The sequence below is a fragment of the Schistocerca serialis genome, chromosome 9, assembly GCF_023864345.2.
Source record: "Schistocerca serialis cubense isolate TAMUIC-IGC-003099 chromosome 9, iqSchSeri2.2, whole genome shotgun sequence".
Classification (NCBI taxonomy): domain Eukaryota; kingdom Metazoa; phylum Arthropoda; class Insecta; order Orthoptera; family Acrididae; genus Schistocerca; species Schistocerca serialis.
The window spans coordinates 419494154-419512012 of NC_064646.1; the positions used below are offsets into that span (position 1 = coordinate 419494154).

General features: G+C 43.4%; 1 protein-coding gene across 1 annotated transcript in view; it reads right to left on the reverse strand.

Annotated features, from left to right (window-relative positions):
- Positions 1-5501: 5501 nt before the first annotated feature.
- Positions 5502-17859, reverse strand: part of LOC126418723 (glucose dehydrogenase [FAD, quinone]-like) — a 490865-nt gene continuing 478507 nt past the window's right edge. The window contains exon 9 of the mRNA XM_050085628.1: positions 5502-10391. Coding sequence (XP_049941585.1) covers positions 9822-10391 — 570 coding nt within the window. The 3' untranslated portion in view covers positions 5502-9821. The remainder of the gene's footprint in view (positions 10392-17859) is intronic.

Sequence of the window (17859 nt, forward strand, 5' to 3'; positions counted from 1 at the left end):
CAGGCTATATGTGTAGCCCAACGAGTAAAACATTCGTTTATTTTCAACAACTGGCGCACTACAATTCCGTCGTTTAGTGTAGTCATCAGATATGAATCCCAGTTCTCGCTAATAGCGTGCCGACTCCCGCGGCGCAAAGACGTGTAAATAAATCGTCGTCGTAGTCTGTCGCCTACGTCTGTAGCCTGCGTGATCGTTCGTAGAAGTTAAATCTCTGACTGCGTAAGTTGTGAAACTGAGATAAAGATGATAAAATTACTGTAATAAATACTACAAAAGCATTGCCCATTTTGTAGTACTGTCGTTTATGTGTATTTTTGCAGTTAGTTATTTCTTTCTCTTTATAATTTTTTAGATGGCGGGTTACATAAATAAGATGGACAAACAGATTCAGAGGTGGCGCAGGAGAATGACGAAGATGGTGGCGTTTTGTGCGAACGGGAGGTGGAAGAAGGGCACATGGAACAAAATGCCCCGCCTGTGTCTCATCATAAGTCTGATACGGAACAGGAAGGCGAGCAAATGGTTCAAATGGCTCTGAGCACTATGGGACTTAACATCAGAGGTCATCAGTCCCCTAGAACAGAACTACTTAAACCTAACTAACCTAAGGACAGCACACACATCCATGCCCGAGGCAGGATTCGACCCTGCGACCGTAGCGGCCGCGCGGTTCCAGACTGTAGCGCCTAGAACCGTTCGGCCACTCCAGCCGGCGAAGGCGAGCAAGCCGATGCAGATGAAGATACGCATCTGTCGGCTTTGGCTACCTTTCAATCTTGTTAATGGCACAAAATGGAGCAAGTTCCCACTACCCACTTCAAGAACCATATCTCACAACATTTTGGCTCTACCATCAGGTTCAATAGGTTTGTCTAAAAACGCTAAAACAGCGATTCTATTATTTCTGCTACTTTTCGACGGTAATGTTTGGAACGTTCTCGTTAATTCGACAAACATTTACATTGGCACCATAAAAACAAATATCGAAGAGACAGAGAAGCATCTCACACTGACCTGGTATAAATCAAGGCGCTTAGGGGTATTTTATTAGTAATTGGAACTTACCATGCAGGGAGGAGGAATCTAAAGGACTTTTTTGATAACTCGAGAGGTACTGGTATTGCATTAGTATATGCAACTATGTCAGAGAGTACATTCCGATTTCTGCTGCGATCTCTCGTCTTTGATGAAGTAAGAGATAGGCAGACTCGTCAAGCAAACGACCGATTGGCTGCAACAGACCAAATTACTAACAGAATGTTTCAGAACTGTAAGATGTATTACACTCCAAGCGAAAATCTTACGATTGATGAGCAGTTAGTCGCTTTCAAGGGACGCTGATGTACATGCGAAACAAACCAGCCAAGTTCGGTATAAAGATCATTATGATGGTGGACGTCAAGTATCCTTATGCATATAATTTTGAGATTTACGTAGGCACGCAACCAGAGGGACCATTTAGGGAATCAAATAAAGTACCTTATATCGTCCATCGAATTCTGAGTCCATTATATGGCCTGCGATGCGATATTACTATGGACAACTGGTTTAGTAGTATGCCTGCAGGCAAAGAACCGTTTACTCACAAGATTACGGCCGTAGGAACACTAAGAAAGAACTAACCAGAGATACCTGAATCGTTCAAAACAACACAAAACCGAGAAATAAACGAATCAATTGTCGGTTTTCAATCTGATTGTACGCCAATCAGTTATGTGCAGTCCGCCCCCTGTAGCTGAGTGGTCAGCGCTACAGTATGTCAATCCTATGGGCTCGGGTTCGATTCCCGGCTAGGTCGGAGATTTTTCTCCGCTCAGGGACTGGGTGTTGTTCTAATCATCATTTCATCCCGATCGACGTACAAGTTACCGAAGAGGCGTCAAATAGAAGCATCCGGCGAAAGGTCTACCCGACGAGAGGCCCTAGTCACACGACATTTGCTAGTTATGTGCTAAAGCGAAGTAAAGTAGTTTTATTGTTATCTACATTTCACAATGATAACAAAATCGATGCTGCTAGTGGTGATACTAGAAAACCAGAATTCATCACATTTTATAAGCAAACAAAGTGTGGCGTCGATATTTTTGATGAAATGTGTAGACAATACGACGTTACTCGAAACAGTTGCCGATTACCTCTCACACTGTTTTACAATTTTATCAATATGGCGGGCACAAGTGGTCTTGTGATATATCAGATGAACAACTCTGAAACGCAGGTCGTCCGCTGTCACTACCTACGAGAAGCTGGATTCGCACTAGCAAGACCTACCGAGCGTCTAATATCGCAGCAAAACATGCCCAGAGCTATCAAACTGAAAAGCAGACCACTCCTTGGACTACCAGAACAACCCATCACCCTGTTGACGTACTCATGGAGGAGCTGGCCGTTGTCCTTTTTGTAGCGCGATCGCATCACTCATAAACAGAGCAGCAGATGTGCGACACGGACTTGTAGCGATCATCAGGCTGTCTTATGCCTTAAATGTTTGCCAACTGAGTGAAGATGATCGTGAAAATTGTTAATTGGTTCCATGAGACGATCAGAAATCAGGAAACCAACATGTATTACTTTTGAAATTAAAATTATGTGAACATCATCAAAGCCGGTGGTTGAACATTGATATTTAAAGAGTTTACGATAGTTGAAAAGTAAAATTTTATTTGTGAAGGTGATAAAAATAAAGAAGTTTGCTACATATACAAGGTGTTTTCTTTATACTATGTCCCAATTTCTTGTTATACTATGTATGTAGACGGGGGTGCGCTCAAGGATTGTTTATGGAGGCGTACACTCCAGTGTTAACATCAGGATTGTTGGTCACAAGGTAGATGAAGTTAAGGAATTCTACTACCTAGGCAGCAAAATTATGAAGGAAAGAAGAAGCAAGGTGGATATCAGAGCAGACTAGCACTGGCAGAAAGGGCATTGAAGGCCAAGATAAGTCTACTAATATCAAACATGCGACTTAATTTGAGGAACAAATACCTGAGAATGTACACTTTGAGCAGAGAATTGTATGGTAGAGATACATGTGCTGAGGGAAACCCAGAACAAAAGAGAACCGAAGCATTTGAGATGTGGCGCTGCAGACGAATGTTGCAAATTAGGTGGACTGATGAGGTAAGGAATGAGGAGGTTCTGTGCAGAATCAGAAAGGAATATGTGGAAATCACTGATAAGGAGAAGGGACAGGATGACGGGACATCTGTCAAGACATCAGGGAATGACTTCCATGGTACTAGAGGGAGCTTTAGAGGGCAAAAAGCTATAGAGGAAGGCAGAGATTGTAATACATTCAGCAAATAATTGAGGACACTCTGCTATGAAGAGGTCAGCACAGGAGAAGAATTCGTGCCGGGTCGCATCAAATCCGTCAGAAGACTAATAACTTAACAAAATAAAGGACTGATGTGACATGTGAATTTTGTTGAAGGGCATAGGACATATATTATCTTTTCGTACTCTCTTCAACGAAGAGGACATTTTGTGCCGTCAAAGAAATGTAGATCGTCAATCACAGATTATTTTCTTTGGGAGCGGGGATGAGCAATACGTGTTTCAGGCGCAGTGCTCTGCTGATCGCCAAAGTCTCGCCATTGCTCGGTCCTTCTCGGAACTGCTCGGCACAGCGTGTTATTTCACTTAGAAGTGCGATACGATGCTATTTCTTTGACGTTTGATGCGACATTGTTCTGTCGGCACGACTTTATTCAAGTCTATAGAATCGAGGTGTCAGCGCCGTTTGTCCTTTGCTATTTGTTCATCGTACCTTCAGGAAGTTCACAGGTGCAGTGGGTTACACAAGAAGAGGCACTCTAGCGAGCTTTCGTCACAAGCCATTAAAAATTACTGGGTACCACAGAAGCGTTGTTTTCCATGCAGAAAGGTGTTAAAGATTTAACTGTCAATGAAAGAGTAAGAAATTACGACCGGTAGATTATTTGTTCGGGATTCATCATTGTACCGTCAGTTACAGTAGTTTTTGATGGAACTGAATGAAGATTATGGAGGCATTAAAGATTACTGCAAAACTACGTTGGTTAAGTGAAGGGGCATGAACATTTTTTAGATTAAGACCAGCGACTGTTACATTTCTGAATGAAAAGGAATAGCAGGAACGAAAATTAGAATGTATGAAATGAATTGCACACTTCTCATTTTAAGGGGACGTTATTGCACAATACCTCCAGTAATAAGTTGAAAGATGAGAAATAACTTATTTTTGATTTGATGGGAACGCATTTATAAAGAAAATCGCGTAGTGAAAGGGACAACTTCTGACAAAAATCCCTGTCCACTTACTTAACCTCACTGGTGGCAAAGAAAACGCGACTTTGGAAGAGTCCACTGTGGCGTTGAAAGCATTAAAGTAGCAGTTTTCTAAATGTTTTGTGGGCATTTCTAATCTTTGTCTCTGAACTGTTTTCGAAACCGTTTTCAGTTTCAGATGAGAGCACCCCTAAGCATGCGCCGATAGAACTGATCTAGTACGTAATTCCGTTTTAGAAAACAAATTCTTTTACTTCAAAACTACGTTGTTTTCCTCGGGAAGAGTGTCCTCATCTCCATATTGAGATTGCACACTTGATACAACATTTCGATCAACATATGTGCGTGTAAGGATTTTTTACTTATGTTACGAAATAAGTCTCGATTGTGCGGCGAAAGTCCGCGAAATTGTCTCTTTCCGTTTGCCGACAGTTCATATATATATATAATGCCAAAATAATAATGAAAAGCTATTTTGTTTGTGGTCTGTGTTGTTGAGAATTGCAACCAAGCCACATGCAAGCAACTGAGTGAACTTTGAGATCTGGAGCGTTCGATTCACCCCCTATCTTTCTCCTCTTTCCCCTCTTCTCACTCAGACAGCGTGGGGGAGTGTGCACTCGGGTGACAGAATACTGTACGCACTCCCCACGTGTGGAGGAGTCTTGGCCGTCCCTACCCTAGAGAATAAGCATACCAAATTTTTCTGCAGTTTTTACGAAGAATTCTCAGTGCTATTACTGGTGATGTCGTGCTTCAGGTGCTACGCCTATGTAGAGTGTGTTCTCTCATTTTGAACTGTTCTGATGTGTTCAACACATCTATACAGCTTCCTGACAGGTATTCCGAAGCAATTCCTCGAAATTAGTCTGGTAAACAATTAGAGGAATATCCAGTGCTAACAGACGGATTTTGACTGCACTTATCTACACGGTAAACAGAACTCCAACTGACAGAAAAAATGGAAACAAATATTAGAAATATTAAGGATGGACGATTTCATGCAGTATCATTTTTTAGAGTATTTGAGTAACAGCGAGTCAAACTTAAATAATTACAACCACAGCAATAGTAAATATAATATACAAAAAGTATTTACGTGTATCTCAACAGGCATTCGAATACGGTTAGTGAATATTTCTTTGTAGAATACTTGTACCAAGTTATATAAGCGGAAAATTCGCATTAAAATAATACTATGTTTAATAAGATTCTTTATTGTCAAGACTTCATGTGGTACAAAAGCTTCAGTTTTAAAAATAATTAGTGCTCACACTGCAAAATATTTGTGTCTGCTATTTTCGAAAGCCTTCAAAGGCATTTGGTGTACATTATCTACGTTACTTATACATCTGCAGTGAGATTAAAATAAATACTAATTTCTAGTCATGTATAAATATTAACAACCTCTGGAGATTTCAATCTCCACACAACATACGCACAAACTCTTCAGAATATAAAAACTTCCAACAGTTCCTTACATTATAAACTTTTTTTTCCACAAATACCGCATCTTTTTAACCTTAACAGTTCTACAAACCAAAGTTCACTAATGTAATTTTGATATAAGAGACAGTCTTTTATGTATACACTAACCAAATTCATTGGAGGGTGTATATCCTTCTTGGCTTCATTTACCATTTCAACCCTACGCCGTAGATCCTTCCTTGGTCTACTTTGGTTGAAAACGAAACAAAGCAATAACATAACATCACACGTCACTCAGATAAAATAGGGCATCTAATCTATTAAGAAACACACTGAATCTCGGGTCATTTCCGTTAAGGTGGACGGATTACAGATTTTTTTAAGTTTAAGCTATGGTTCATAAACAAAAGTGTGTATTGCACTTCGTAAGCGTGTTCCTACCTGTCGGATATACTATAGTGTGTGCTTTGTATGTGTGTATGATTGTGTGTGTGTGTGTGTGTATGTTTGTGCGTGTGTGTGTGTGTGTATGTGTGTGTTTGTGTGTGTGTGTCTGTGTGTGCTTTGAGAGAGGGAGAGAGAGAGAGAGAGAACTTGTGTGCCTTGTGAATTCGGTTGCGAAATCCGACAGAAATGAAAAGTTATTACAGGTACTGACAGTTCAGCAAATAAATTCGGAAGGTAGGTTATAGATATTAGATTATAGAGATTAAAGCTTGTCTGCGTAACAGCTTTCCCTTCAATAAAACTGAGACAATAGATTCTCAAACTAATTGTACTGGCTAACGAAATCCCGCAAGATACACCAACATAGCTTACTTAGGGCCGTTAAAACTGGTAGACAGACGCTTCCTCAACATTATTTTTATCAAGGCATTTGTTGAATGTAATGTGTACAGCTATCACTGAGAGCAGCTGCCGTTGCAAGTGGGATGTCAGGAAATGAGCAAGTATGTCTTGCAAAATGTTTGTCTTCTTTTGTTACTTGTTGGTGTTCTTGCCCTCCTGCAAGGAAACTACTCAACAACCATGCTGACACGGTAAACTTTCTAGATAATTTCACAAGTATGCAGTGTGATTGATGAAGTTGTGCGCATTTGCTGAAGTGGCTGATCAGGTATCTCAGATCCTATGCCGCTATGTTGAAGACTGACAAATGTTGTCTTCAAAGAAAAATGTTGACGATAGAAAATTTTTTGAAGCATGCGAAGGTTTTAGTGGCAGTTCCTCGAAAAAAAAACCGTTACAAGTTACGTTGCAGCTCCTAGTCTGTGGTGGAAGACTAGATTTTCGCATGTTCCGTCAAGAACGGGCAACCTTTGTTTGATATTACAAAAAAGGCAATAGACGAAATCAACCACATGCTCGACTCGAAATGAGACCGCTTGGAGGCCGGTGACTTTATTACAGAAATGAGTGTGCAGGTCACATACTGGTTTATTGAAATTCATGACTTGTTTCAGTTTTGTAGCCATCAGCTGGTTCAACGGATTCAGCAGCATGTATCCGCGTAATCAATGGATGAACAAACCGTGGGGTTGCTATGCTCCTTAAATCTGATCATGAATTTTAATTAATATAATACGTGAACCAGTCAATGATTTTATAATTTAATCCAGATGCTGGACACTTCATCCAAATTTAAGCAGCAGGCGAAACGAGATAGATGTAATAATAACGGGTGAATATACTCTAATGTATGGCTGTCGAAAGACAGAGTCGGACTGTGTAGCATTGCGACCAAATAATGAGAAAGACATATGGTACAGTACACCTGCTTGTATATTACACGAAGAAGATCAGTGTCGCAAAGCTAAAAAAATTCGAAATGATGCATTGCCAAACTTACATTTGTATATGAAATACCAATAACAGAGAAAAACGATGTCCTTCACACGTACGAGTAACGAATGAAACTGTTGCTGTAAATATTCTTTAATGGTGTCTTTCATTCTGAAAAAGAACCATCAGCACATTCGTTTGCCTATCCCATCTCGATGGCAGATAGCACTCGGTTGCGCTGTGGTCCCAGTTCGATGCTACACTGCTAGTACCTGCTACGCCGGCACTGCAGTCTTATTAGAATTGCTTGTTAGCTGAAATTTCACCTCTTGGAATTTAATTGTTACAATCAGAGCTCGTAATGTCACACTCGAAACATCTGTCGTTGCCAGTGACGAAAGAAAGTGTCAGAGCACTTGCACATCACGAGCATGGTCAAAAAGGACCTTCTGCTCGTGCCAACCCAGTTTCTGTTAGCCAAGTCTTAACGCTGACGCAACTGACAACAGGTGTGGCAGTGCTGAAGCTCGAAGTCACAGACAAAATGTAAGGAGTACTATTCACGCACTTGAAGGCACTCGCCGCAGTGGCTGCTGGGGCTGTCTCATTTAATAGAAATCGCAAGTACTCGATCTGAACCGACAGCTTTCCCTCCCGTTTCCAATTTAGCGTGAATTCGTTGGCAGACACCACAATTCAACCGGTCATCTGATTTATGTACGAAAGGAGACGTGGCACGAGAAGTTAACTACACACGAAACAAAAGTCAGCATAGTGAAGACAAGACAGAAAGCGACAACGGTGCCATTTACAATATCTGTATTCTGGGTTGATGTTGGTAGCGTCCCAAAACCAGCAAATATCGTTCATTAGTCGCAAGAAGTCTAGTGGCTTTTTCAGTCGATCCTGATTAATTTGCAACACAATTCGTGCTCGAATGTTACCATAGTTATCACTTGGCCTGATGTTTGTCTCTTAAAGGATATCTCTGTCACCTTTGGCCCTAAAGCTATTAATAAAACACACTACTTTCAGTTTTATCGTGTGTCATGTGAAAACTTTAAGGAATCATCAGCAGGTTCACACGCTGGGCATTTAACGTTGCTGCCATGTTTTAGATAAATCACATCAAACCACTACACTGGGTGTTTCAAAGTGTTTGCGGCAGACGTCTCGAAGTGATAGATCACGTTATGGTGAACAACTTTTGTTTGAGAGAAAATGTTCGCTAGGTGTCCCTTAGCATACGCCGGCCCTGGGATTAAGAGATTTCACGGAACTAGTAACGTATACTATTCACGTGTGCCGCATACTACCCACCCCAATAAATTGACAGAGCGATTTTCAACCAGAAAACCTTAAGAATGGGTCTCTGTAAGCAGAGGAAAATATCTTAAATGTTTTTTTATTCCAGTCTTTGATAACAATCCTCAGATCATTTTTACACCATTATGGCCTTATCACTTTAGGACATGGTGTAAAAAAAGATCTGAGGATGGTCATTACGGACTGAAACCGGTTATCGTCTAAAGAATTCATATTGTGATCAAAGACTGGAATAAAAAATATTTGACAGTATTGGATCACTGTTTGTATACGCGACCATCTCGCGGTTGGGGAAAATATCTTAAAAGCGAACCGGGAACTTTAATTTTGCTGGGGCTACATATGATGCCCATTAAAGCTTTTTATATGACTGTGAAACCGAGTCATGCTAAGTTAATAAGTTTCTTTTTGTACTGGAGCGATGGATAATTCTCTGAAGCGCGTAAAGTTTTCATAACAAGTAGATTTTGTTTCTTAACGACATGAAGCCATTTGAGAGTATACTCAGTTTTTCCTGCTACACATATCAGCCACAACACCGATCGTCTTCCTGGAGTGTGTCTTTTGTGGTTTTAATCAGAGTACAGCTGGAGTAGTTACGTCGGGCAGTCATACCTCGGTACCTTGCCGTAGAGCACTTGTCCGGGAAAGGTAAAGGTTTTGGGTTCACTAAGGTGACAAGTCATAGGATGGCAATATGCAACTATACGTACGGCGGTAGTATCTCGTACAAGGTACAAAATTGCAGAGTACGGCTGGAGTGGTGCCTTGTCTCAGAGTAAAAGTTGTTAACATAGCGTAAGGTACCGCAAACACTACATTTTGCAGGTCTCTGGTACTATAGATATGAATAAATGTACATGGTATGGAGTGAAAATGCTGGTAATGAGCAGCACTAGAATATCGTGAGAAATGTCTTTGGAGAAAGAGCGAGTTATTGTCTCATATTACGTAGTGCACACGCAGCCGTCTACTGAACAGGACACTGGTGGCCGCGGAGGTCGCAGTCCTTAGTACCAGGAGCGCCACGTCCGCCTGGCGAGCCAGCGCGTCTTGATCATGTCGGCGCCCTTCTCGGCGATCATGACGGTGGGCGCGTTGGTGTTGCCCGAGGTGACCTTGGGCATGACGGAGGCGTCGACGACGCGCAGCTTGTCCACGCCGTGCACGCGCAGCTGTGCGTCGACGACGGCGCCGGCGTCGCCCGGCGGGCCCATGCGGCAGGAGCCCGCCTGGTGGTTCTCGGGCGCCGTCTGCCTGCGCACGGCGCACTCCCAGTACGCGTCGCAGCCGAACGTGAAGTTCTCGCAGCCGGGCACGGGTGTGCGGTCCAGCCGGAAGCCGTAGCGCCGCAGCGCCGGCGTCTCCGACAGCCGGATGGCGAAGCGGATGCCGTCGACGAGCGCAGCCACGTCGTCCGGGTGGGTGAGGTAGCGCGCGCTGATGGCCGGCGCCGCCAGCGGGTCGGCACTGCGCAGGCGCAGCACGCCGCGGCTCTTGGGGTGCAGGTACGCCGGGATGATCTGGATCGAGCGCATCGGCGCCGTGCCGTTGGCGCCCTCCGAAGCGCGCTCGCCCACCTGCCAACGAAACAGACACGTGATACACAAACAATGGTTCAAATGGCTCTGAGCACTATGGGACTTAACTTCTGAGGTCATCAGTTCCCTAGAACTTAGAACTACTTAAACCTAACTATCCTAAGGACGTCACACACATCCATGCCCGAAGGTGGATTCGAACCTGTGACCGTAGTGGTCGCGCGGTTCCAGTCTGTAGCGCCCAGAACCGCTCGGCAACCCCGGCCGGCACTTAATACACAAACGTAGGCTTTCTGGCGCTGGAAACTACTGCTGTGGTAACTAGCAGGGGTTATGTTGGGCATCAAAAATGGTTCAAATGGCTCTAAACACTATGGGACTTAACATCTGAGGTCATCAGTCCCCTAGACTTAGAACTACGTAAACCTAACTAACCTAAGGACATGACACACATCCGTGCCCGAGGCAGGATTCGAAACTGCGGCCCTATCAGCAGCACGGTTCTGGACTGAAGCGCCTAGAACCAGTCGGCCACAGCGGCCGGCTGATGCCGGGCGTCAGTCGTGTCTGGTTTGCTTAGTCTGTAGAGCACTTGCCTCGAAAAGGTAAAGGTGTTGGGTTCAAGTCCCGGTCCAAAACGCAATATTACACCGACGTGACAAAAGTCGTGGGATAGCAATATGCAACTATACAGATGGCGGTAGTATCGCGTAAAAGGTACAAAATTGTAGTGGATTGAGAGAGCTGTCATTTGTACTCTGGTTGAGCCGTAGTAAAGTCAGCTTTGAAAAGCGCGCCGCTGCGCGTACCGTGAAGCAGTCGCCCGCCGTTTTCTGACGGTGGCGCCTTTGTCGAAATTCGGTGTCTCCCTCTAGCGGGAAAGGCGAAAAGTGGGCTGTTCGCGTCGCTTTATGTAGTGGCTGTATGGGCTCTCGAGGAGAGTAGGCAGTCGGGGCATCAAGAAGCGACTTCTCTGCCGGTGCTAGAGGGACAGCACGCAGACGGCAGCATCAGCGTAAGCGACGCGAGCAGCGCCTCCGTGGTATGGGGCGTTAACTGCTCGTTGCGAAACGAATCTTCCTGAGCGTGGGTCCGCAAGGGGCCTAATCTGCAGTTCGGCCGTACGCTGTCGACCGGCGAGGAGGTTCTGAAAATCGGCGCGCCTTCCTGCGTCCGTTGAAACGGCTGGCAGCGGGCGGCTCGGCAGAGCATTTGGAAGCGCTGCGTTGATTCAGTCCTGGGAGTCGTAACGCACCAGAAGTTGAGTATTGATTGTTAAAAGATTTTATGAACTTTAATTCAATTCAATTTACTTATTCTTCTTAATTATACCAGCCGTAATTTTTGGGGGGTTTCCCGCCATTTATTCTCGTCTGCCCACCCGCGGGAAGTTGGTAATATTAGAAAGAGTGGTCCGTTTGTCCCCTTTTGAAGACGAAAAGGGGGAGGGGGAGTCAGAGAAAATCTGTGGTTCGGATCGCTTCTTTCCCCTCCCAGCTTACCTACGGGTTTATTCGACTGTTAGCCTCTGCCATGTCTGTGAAAGTCTAAGGCACCAATGACTGTACTGTTTGAAATGTAAGGCACTAAGACCTGATCCATTCTCTCGGCTGCCATAACTAGTATTACTAGACTCCCGTGCAAAAGGTACTCTAAAAAAGAAGAAAAATTCCTTTTGGCTCGTGGTAAGAACTAGTCAATTGTATAACTAATTCCTGCCCATCTGCAAGCTGTAACTTACGTAAATTTGTGTTTATGTATATTTGGCTATAATTAATCAAGGTTGTTAATGTACGCTGTAGTGGATTTTTTATATTGTTTCTACTCAGCAAAAACTGTTGTGTGTTTTTCCAGTTCAATACCTTTTAATGCTTTTACTCAACGTGCTTATGTGTTTTATACAGGTAGTTGGTTATTAGTGTGTTTTCTTGCCATGCAAAAGTTTGCCCTTTCATTATGGGTAGAAATTGTTGCCTTGAAAGGAGAATGTTGTATAAGTTAGCAAGTCCTACCTGGCGAGCGTGTGTGTTTGCCGTAAGTGAACTGGCAGAAATTTGTAAAATATGTTTTTTTATATGTTGTTGTTGTTGTCTTCAGTCCTGAGACTGGTTTGATGCAGCTCTCCATGCTACTCTATCCTGTGCAAGCTTCTTCATCTCCCAGTGGTTACTGCAACCTACATCCTTCTGAATCTGCTTAGTGTATTCATCTCTTGGTCTCCCTCTACGATTTTTTCCCCTCCACGCTGCCCTCCAATGCTAAATTTATGATCCCTTGATGCCTCAGAACATGCCCTACCAACCGGTCCCTTCTTCTTGTCAAATTGTGCCACAAACTCCTCTTCTCCCCAATTCTATTCAGTACCTCCTCATTAGTTATGTGATCTACCCATCTAATTTTCAGCATTCTTCTGTAGCACCACATTTCGAAAGCTTCTATTCTCTTCTTGTCCAAACTATTTATCGTCCATGTTTCACTTCCATACATGGCTACACTCCATGCAAATACTTTCAGAAACGACTTCCTCACACTTAAATCTATACAAATTTCTCTTATTCAGAAATGCTTTCCTTGGCATTGCCAGTCTACATTTTATATCCTCTCTACTTCGACCATCATCAGTCATTTTGCTCCCCAAATAGAAAAACTCCTTCACTAAGTGTCTCATTTCCTAATTCTAGCAGCATCACCCGACTTAATTCGACTACATTCCATTATCCTCGTTTTGCTTTTGTTGATGTTCATCTTATATCCTCCTTTCAAGACACTGTCCATTCCGTTCAACAGCTCTCCCAAGTCCTTTGCTGTCTCTGACAGAATTACAATGTCATCGGCGAACCTCAACGTTTTTATTTCTTCTCCATGGACTTTAATACCTACTTCGAATTTTTCTTTTGTTTCCTTTACTGCTTGCTCAATATACAGATTGAATAACATCGGGGACAGGCTACAACCCTGTCTCACTCCCTTCCCAACCGATGCTTCCCTTTCATGCCCCTCGACTCTTATAACTGCCATCTGGTTTCTGTACAAATTGTAAACAGCTTTTCGCTCCCTGTATTTTACCCGTGCCACCTTCAGAATTTGTAAGACGGTATTCCATTCAACATTGTCAAAAGCTTTCTCTACGTCTGCAAATGCCAGAAATGTAGGTTTGCCTTTTCTTAATCTAGCTTCTAAGATAAGTCGTAGGGTCAGTATTGCCTCACGTGTTCCAAAATTTCTGCGGAATCCAAACTGATCTTCCCTGAGGTCAGCTCCTACCAGTTTTTCCATTCGTCTGTAAAGAATTCGCGTTAGTATTTTGCAGTTCTGACTTATTAAACTGATAGTTCGGTAATTTTCACATTTGTCAACAGCTGCTTGCTTTGGGATTGAAATTATTATATTCTTCTTGAAGTCTGAGGGTATTTCGCCTGTCTCATACATCTTGCTAACTAGATGGTGGAGTTTTGTCAGGACCGGCTCTCCCAAGGCCGTCAGTAGTTCTAATGGAATGTTGTCTACTCCCGGGGCCTTGTTTCGACTCAGGTCTTTCAGTGCTCTGTCAAACTCTTCACGCAGTATCGTATCTCCCATTTCATCTTCATCTACATCCTCTTCCCTTTCCATAATATTGTCCTCAAGTACATCGCCCTTGTATAGACCCTCTATATACTCCTTCCACATTTCTGCTTTCCCTTCATTGCTCAGAACGGGGTTTTTTGCCCGCATCTCGTGGTCGTGCGGTAGCGTTCTCGCTTCCCACGCCCGGGTTCCCGGGTTCGATTCCCGGCGGGGTCAGGGATTTTCTCTGCCTCGTGATGGCTGGGTGTTGTGTGCTGTCCTTAGGTTAGTTAGGTTTAAGTAGTTTTAAGTTCTAGGGGACTGATGACCATAGATGTTAAGTCCCATAGTGCTCAGAGCCATTTTTGAACCAGAACTGGGTTTCCATCTGAGCTCTTGATATTCATACAAGTGGCTCTCTTTTCTCCAAAGGTCTCTTTAATTTTCCGGTAGGCAGTATCTATCTTACCTCTAGTGAGATAAGCCTATAGATCCTTACATTTGTCCTCTAGTCATCCCTGCTTAACCATTTTACACTTCCTGTCGATTTCATTTTTGAGATGTTTGTATTCCTTTTTGCCTGCTTCACTTACTGCCTTTTTGTATTTTCTCCTTTCATCAATTAAATTCAATATTTCTTCTGTTACCCAAGGATTTCTACTAGCCCTCGTCTTTTTACCTACTTGATCCTCTGCTGCCTTCACTACTTCATCCCTCAGAGCTACCCATTCTTCTTCTACTGTATTTCTTTCCCCCATTAGTGTCAATTGTTCCCTTATGCTCTCCCTGAAACTCTGTACAACCTCTGGTTTAGTCATTTTATCCAGGTCCCATCTCCTTAAATTCCCTCCTTTTTGCAGTTTCTTCAGTTTTAATCTACAGTTCATAACCAATTGATTGTGGTCAGAGTCCACATCTGCCCCAGGAAATGTCTTACAATTTAAAACCTGGTTCCTAAATCTCTGTCTTACCATTATATAATTTATCTCATACCTTCTAGTATCTCCAGGATTCTTCCATGTATACAACCTTCTTTTATGATTTTTGAACCAAGTGTTAGCTATGATTAAGTTATACTCTGTGCAAAATTCTGCCAGACGGCTTCCTATTTCATTTCTCTCCCCCAATCCATATTCACCCACTATGTTTCCTTCTCGCCCTTTTCCTACTCTCGAATTCCAGTCACCCATGACTATTAAATTTTCGTCTCCCTTCACTACCTGAATAATTTCTTTTATCTCATCATACATTTCATCAATTTCTTCATCGCCGGCGCTGTGGTCTAGCGGTTCTAGGCGCTCAGTCCGGAACCGCGCGACTGCTACGGTCGCAGGTTCGAATCCTGCCTCGGGCATGGGTGTGTGTGATGTCCTTAGGTTAGTTAGGTTTAAGTAGTCCTAAGTTCTAGGGGACTGATGACCACAGATGTTAAGTCCGATAGTGCTCAGAGCCATTTGAATCATTTGAACCAATTTCTTCATCTGCAGAGCTAGTTGGCATATAAACTTGTACTACTGTAGCAGGCATGGGCTTCGTGTCTATCTTGGCCACAATAATGCGTTCACTATGCTGTTGGTTGTAGCTTACCCGCACTCCTATTTTTTTATTCATTATTAAACCTACTCCTGCATTACCCCTATTTGATTATGTATTTATAACCATGTATTCACCTGCCCACGGTAGCTGAGTGGTCAGCGTGATGGACTGTCAATCCTAAGGGACCGGGTTCGATTCCCGGCTGGGTCGGACATTTTCTCCGCTCAGGGACCTGGTGTTGTGTTGTCCTAATCATCATCATTTCATCCCCACCGACGCGCAAGTCGCCGAAGTGGCGTCAAATCGAACGAATTGCACTAGGCGAGTGGTCTACCCGACGGGAGGCCCTCGTCACACGCCATTATTATACTACCTGAACAAAAGTCTTGTTCCTTCTGCCACCGAACTTCTCTAATTCCCACTATATCTAACTTCAACCTATCCATTTCCCTTTTTAAATTTTCTAACCTACCTGCCCGATTAAGGGATCTGACATTCCACGCTTCGATCCGTAGAGCGCCAGTTTTCTTTCTCCTGATAACGACGTTCTCCTGAGTAGTCCCCGCCCGGAGATCCGAATGGGGGACTATTTTACCTCCGGAATATTTTACCCAAGAGGACGCCATCATCATTTAACCATACAGTAAAGCTGCATGCCCTCGGGAAAAATTACGGTTGTAGTTTTCTCTTGCTTTCAGCCGTTCGCAGTACCAGCACAGCAAGGCCGTTTTGGGTAGTGTTACAAGGCCAGATCAGTCAATCATCCAGACTGTTGCCCCTGCAACTACTGAAAAGGCTGCTGCACCTCTTCAGGAACCACACTTTTGTCTGGCCTCTCAACAGATACCCCTTGGTTGTGGTTGCACCTACGGTACAGCTATCTGTATCGCTGAGGCACGCAAGCCTCCCCACCAATGACAAGGTCCATGGTTCATGGGGGTAGGTTTTTTCTATATATGTTGATGTATTAACTGTGAGTGTCCCCCCGTGTGCATGACTCATGTGTTTCAGTTTTTCTATTTTGAGAACTTTTGTAAACAGGATTGTCTTTATATGTTGCAGACAAGTTAGATTCTGCGCCATTTAATGAATGGAGTGAAATTCACCTGTAATTTAGCTGAGCTTGAGATATTATACAGCTTTTTATAATAATTTAATAATTTAACAGTCCTTTCCTATCGTAAATTGTGACTTATTTGTTAAATTATTGGTATTTTTTTAAAAAAAGAATATCGTAAAGTCTTATACCAAATTTGAATAAAGAGTGTTACAGACAATTGTGAGTAATTTCACCAGTTATTCCTTGGCAACTACTTCCACTTTACATTTTGTCTATTGATTGAGATTAATAACCTTTGGTTGACCAGTAGCAATTTTACGGTTCACTGACAAAAGTCGTGGGATAGCAATATGCAACTATACAGATGGCGGTAGTATCGCGTACAAGGTACGAAAATGTAGTCGATTGAGGGAGCTGTCATTTGTACTCTGGTGATTCATATGAAAACTTTTCAAGGTCATTATGGCCGCACAACGGAAATTATCACACTTTGAACAAGGAATGGTAGTTGGAGCTACAGGCATGGGACATTCCATGTCCAAAATCGTTGGGGGAATCAATGTTCCGAGAGCTACAGTGTCAAGAGTGTGCCGAGAATGCCAGGTTTCTGGCATTACTTCTCACCACGGATAACGCAGTGGACTACGGCCTTCACTTAAGCACCGAGAACAGAAGCGTTTGCGTAAGAGTAGTGAGTCCTAACAGACAAGCTGCGTGGAATAATCGCAGAGATCAATCAGGGGCGCACGACGAGCATGTCTGCTAGGACAGTGTGGCGAAATTTTGCGTTAAAAGGTTGTGGCAGCAGACGAACAAGGCGCATACCTTTGCTAACAGCACGACATCGCCTGAAGCGCCTCTCCTGGGCTCCTGATCATATCGGTTGGACCCTAGACGACTGCAAAACCGTGGCCTGGTCAAACGAGTCCCAATTTCCATTTGTACGAGCTGAGGACAGGTTCGACTGTGGTGCAGACCCCACGAAGCAATCGATCCAAGTCGTCAACAAGGCACTGCGAAAGCTCATGGCGGCTAGTGGCTCCATTGCAGTTTGGACTGTGTTTACATGGAATGGACTGGGTCCTCTGGTCCAACTGAACCAATCATTGATTGGAAATGGTTATGTTCGAAAACCTGGAGACTATCTGCAGACATTCATGGACCTCATGTTCGCAAATAAGGATAGAAGTTTTATGGACAACAATGCACCATCTCAGCCGATCACAATTGTTCACGATTGGTTTGAAGAACATTCGGCACAATGTGAGCAAGCGATATGAATGCCATCGAACATTTATGTGACATAATCGAGAGGTTAGTTCTCGCAGAAGATTCTGCATCGACAATACTTTCACCTTTCACCCT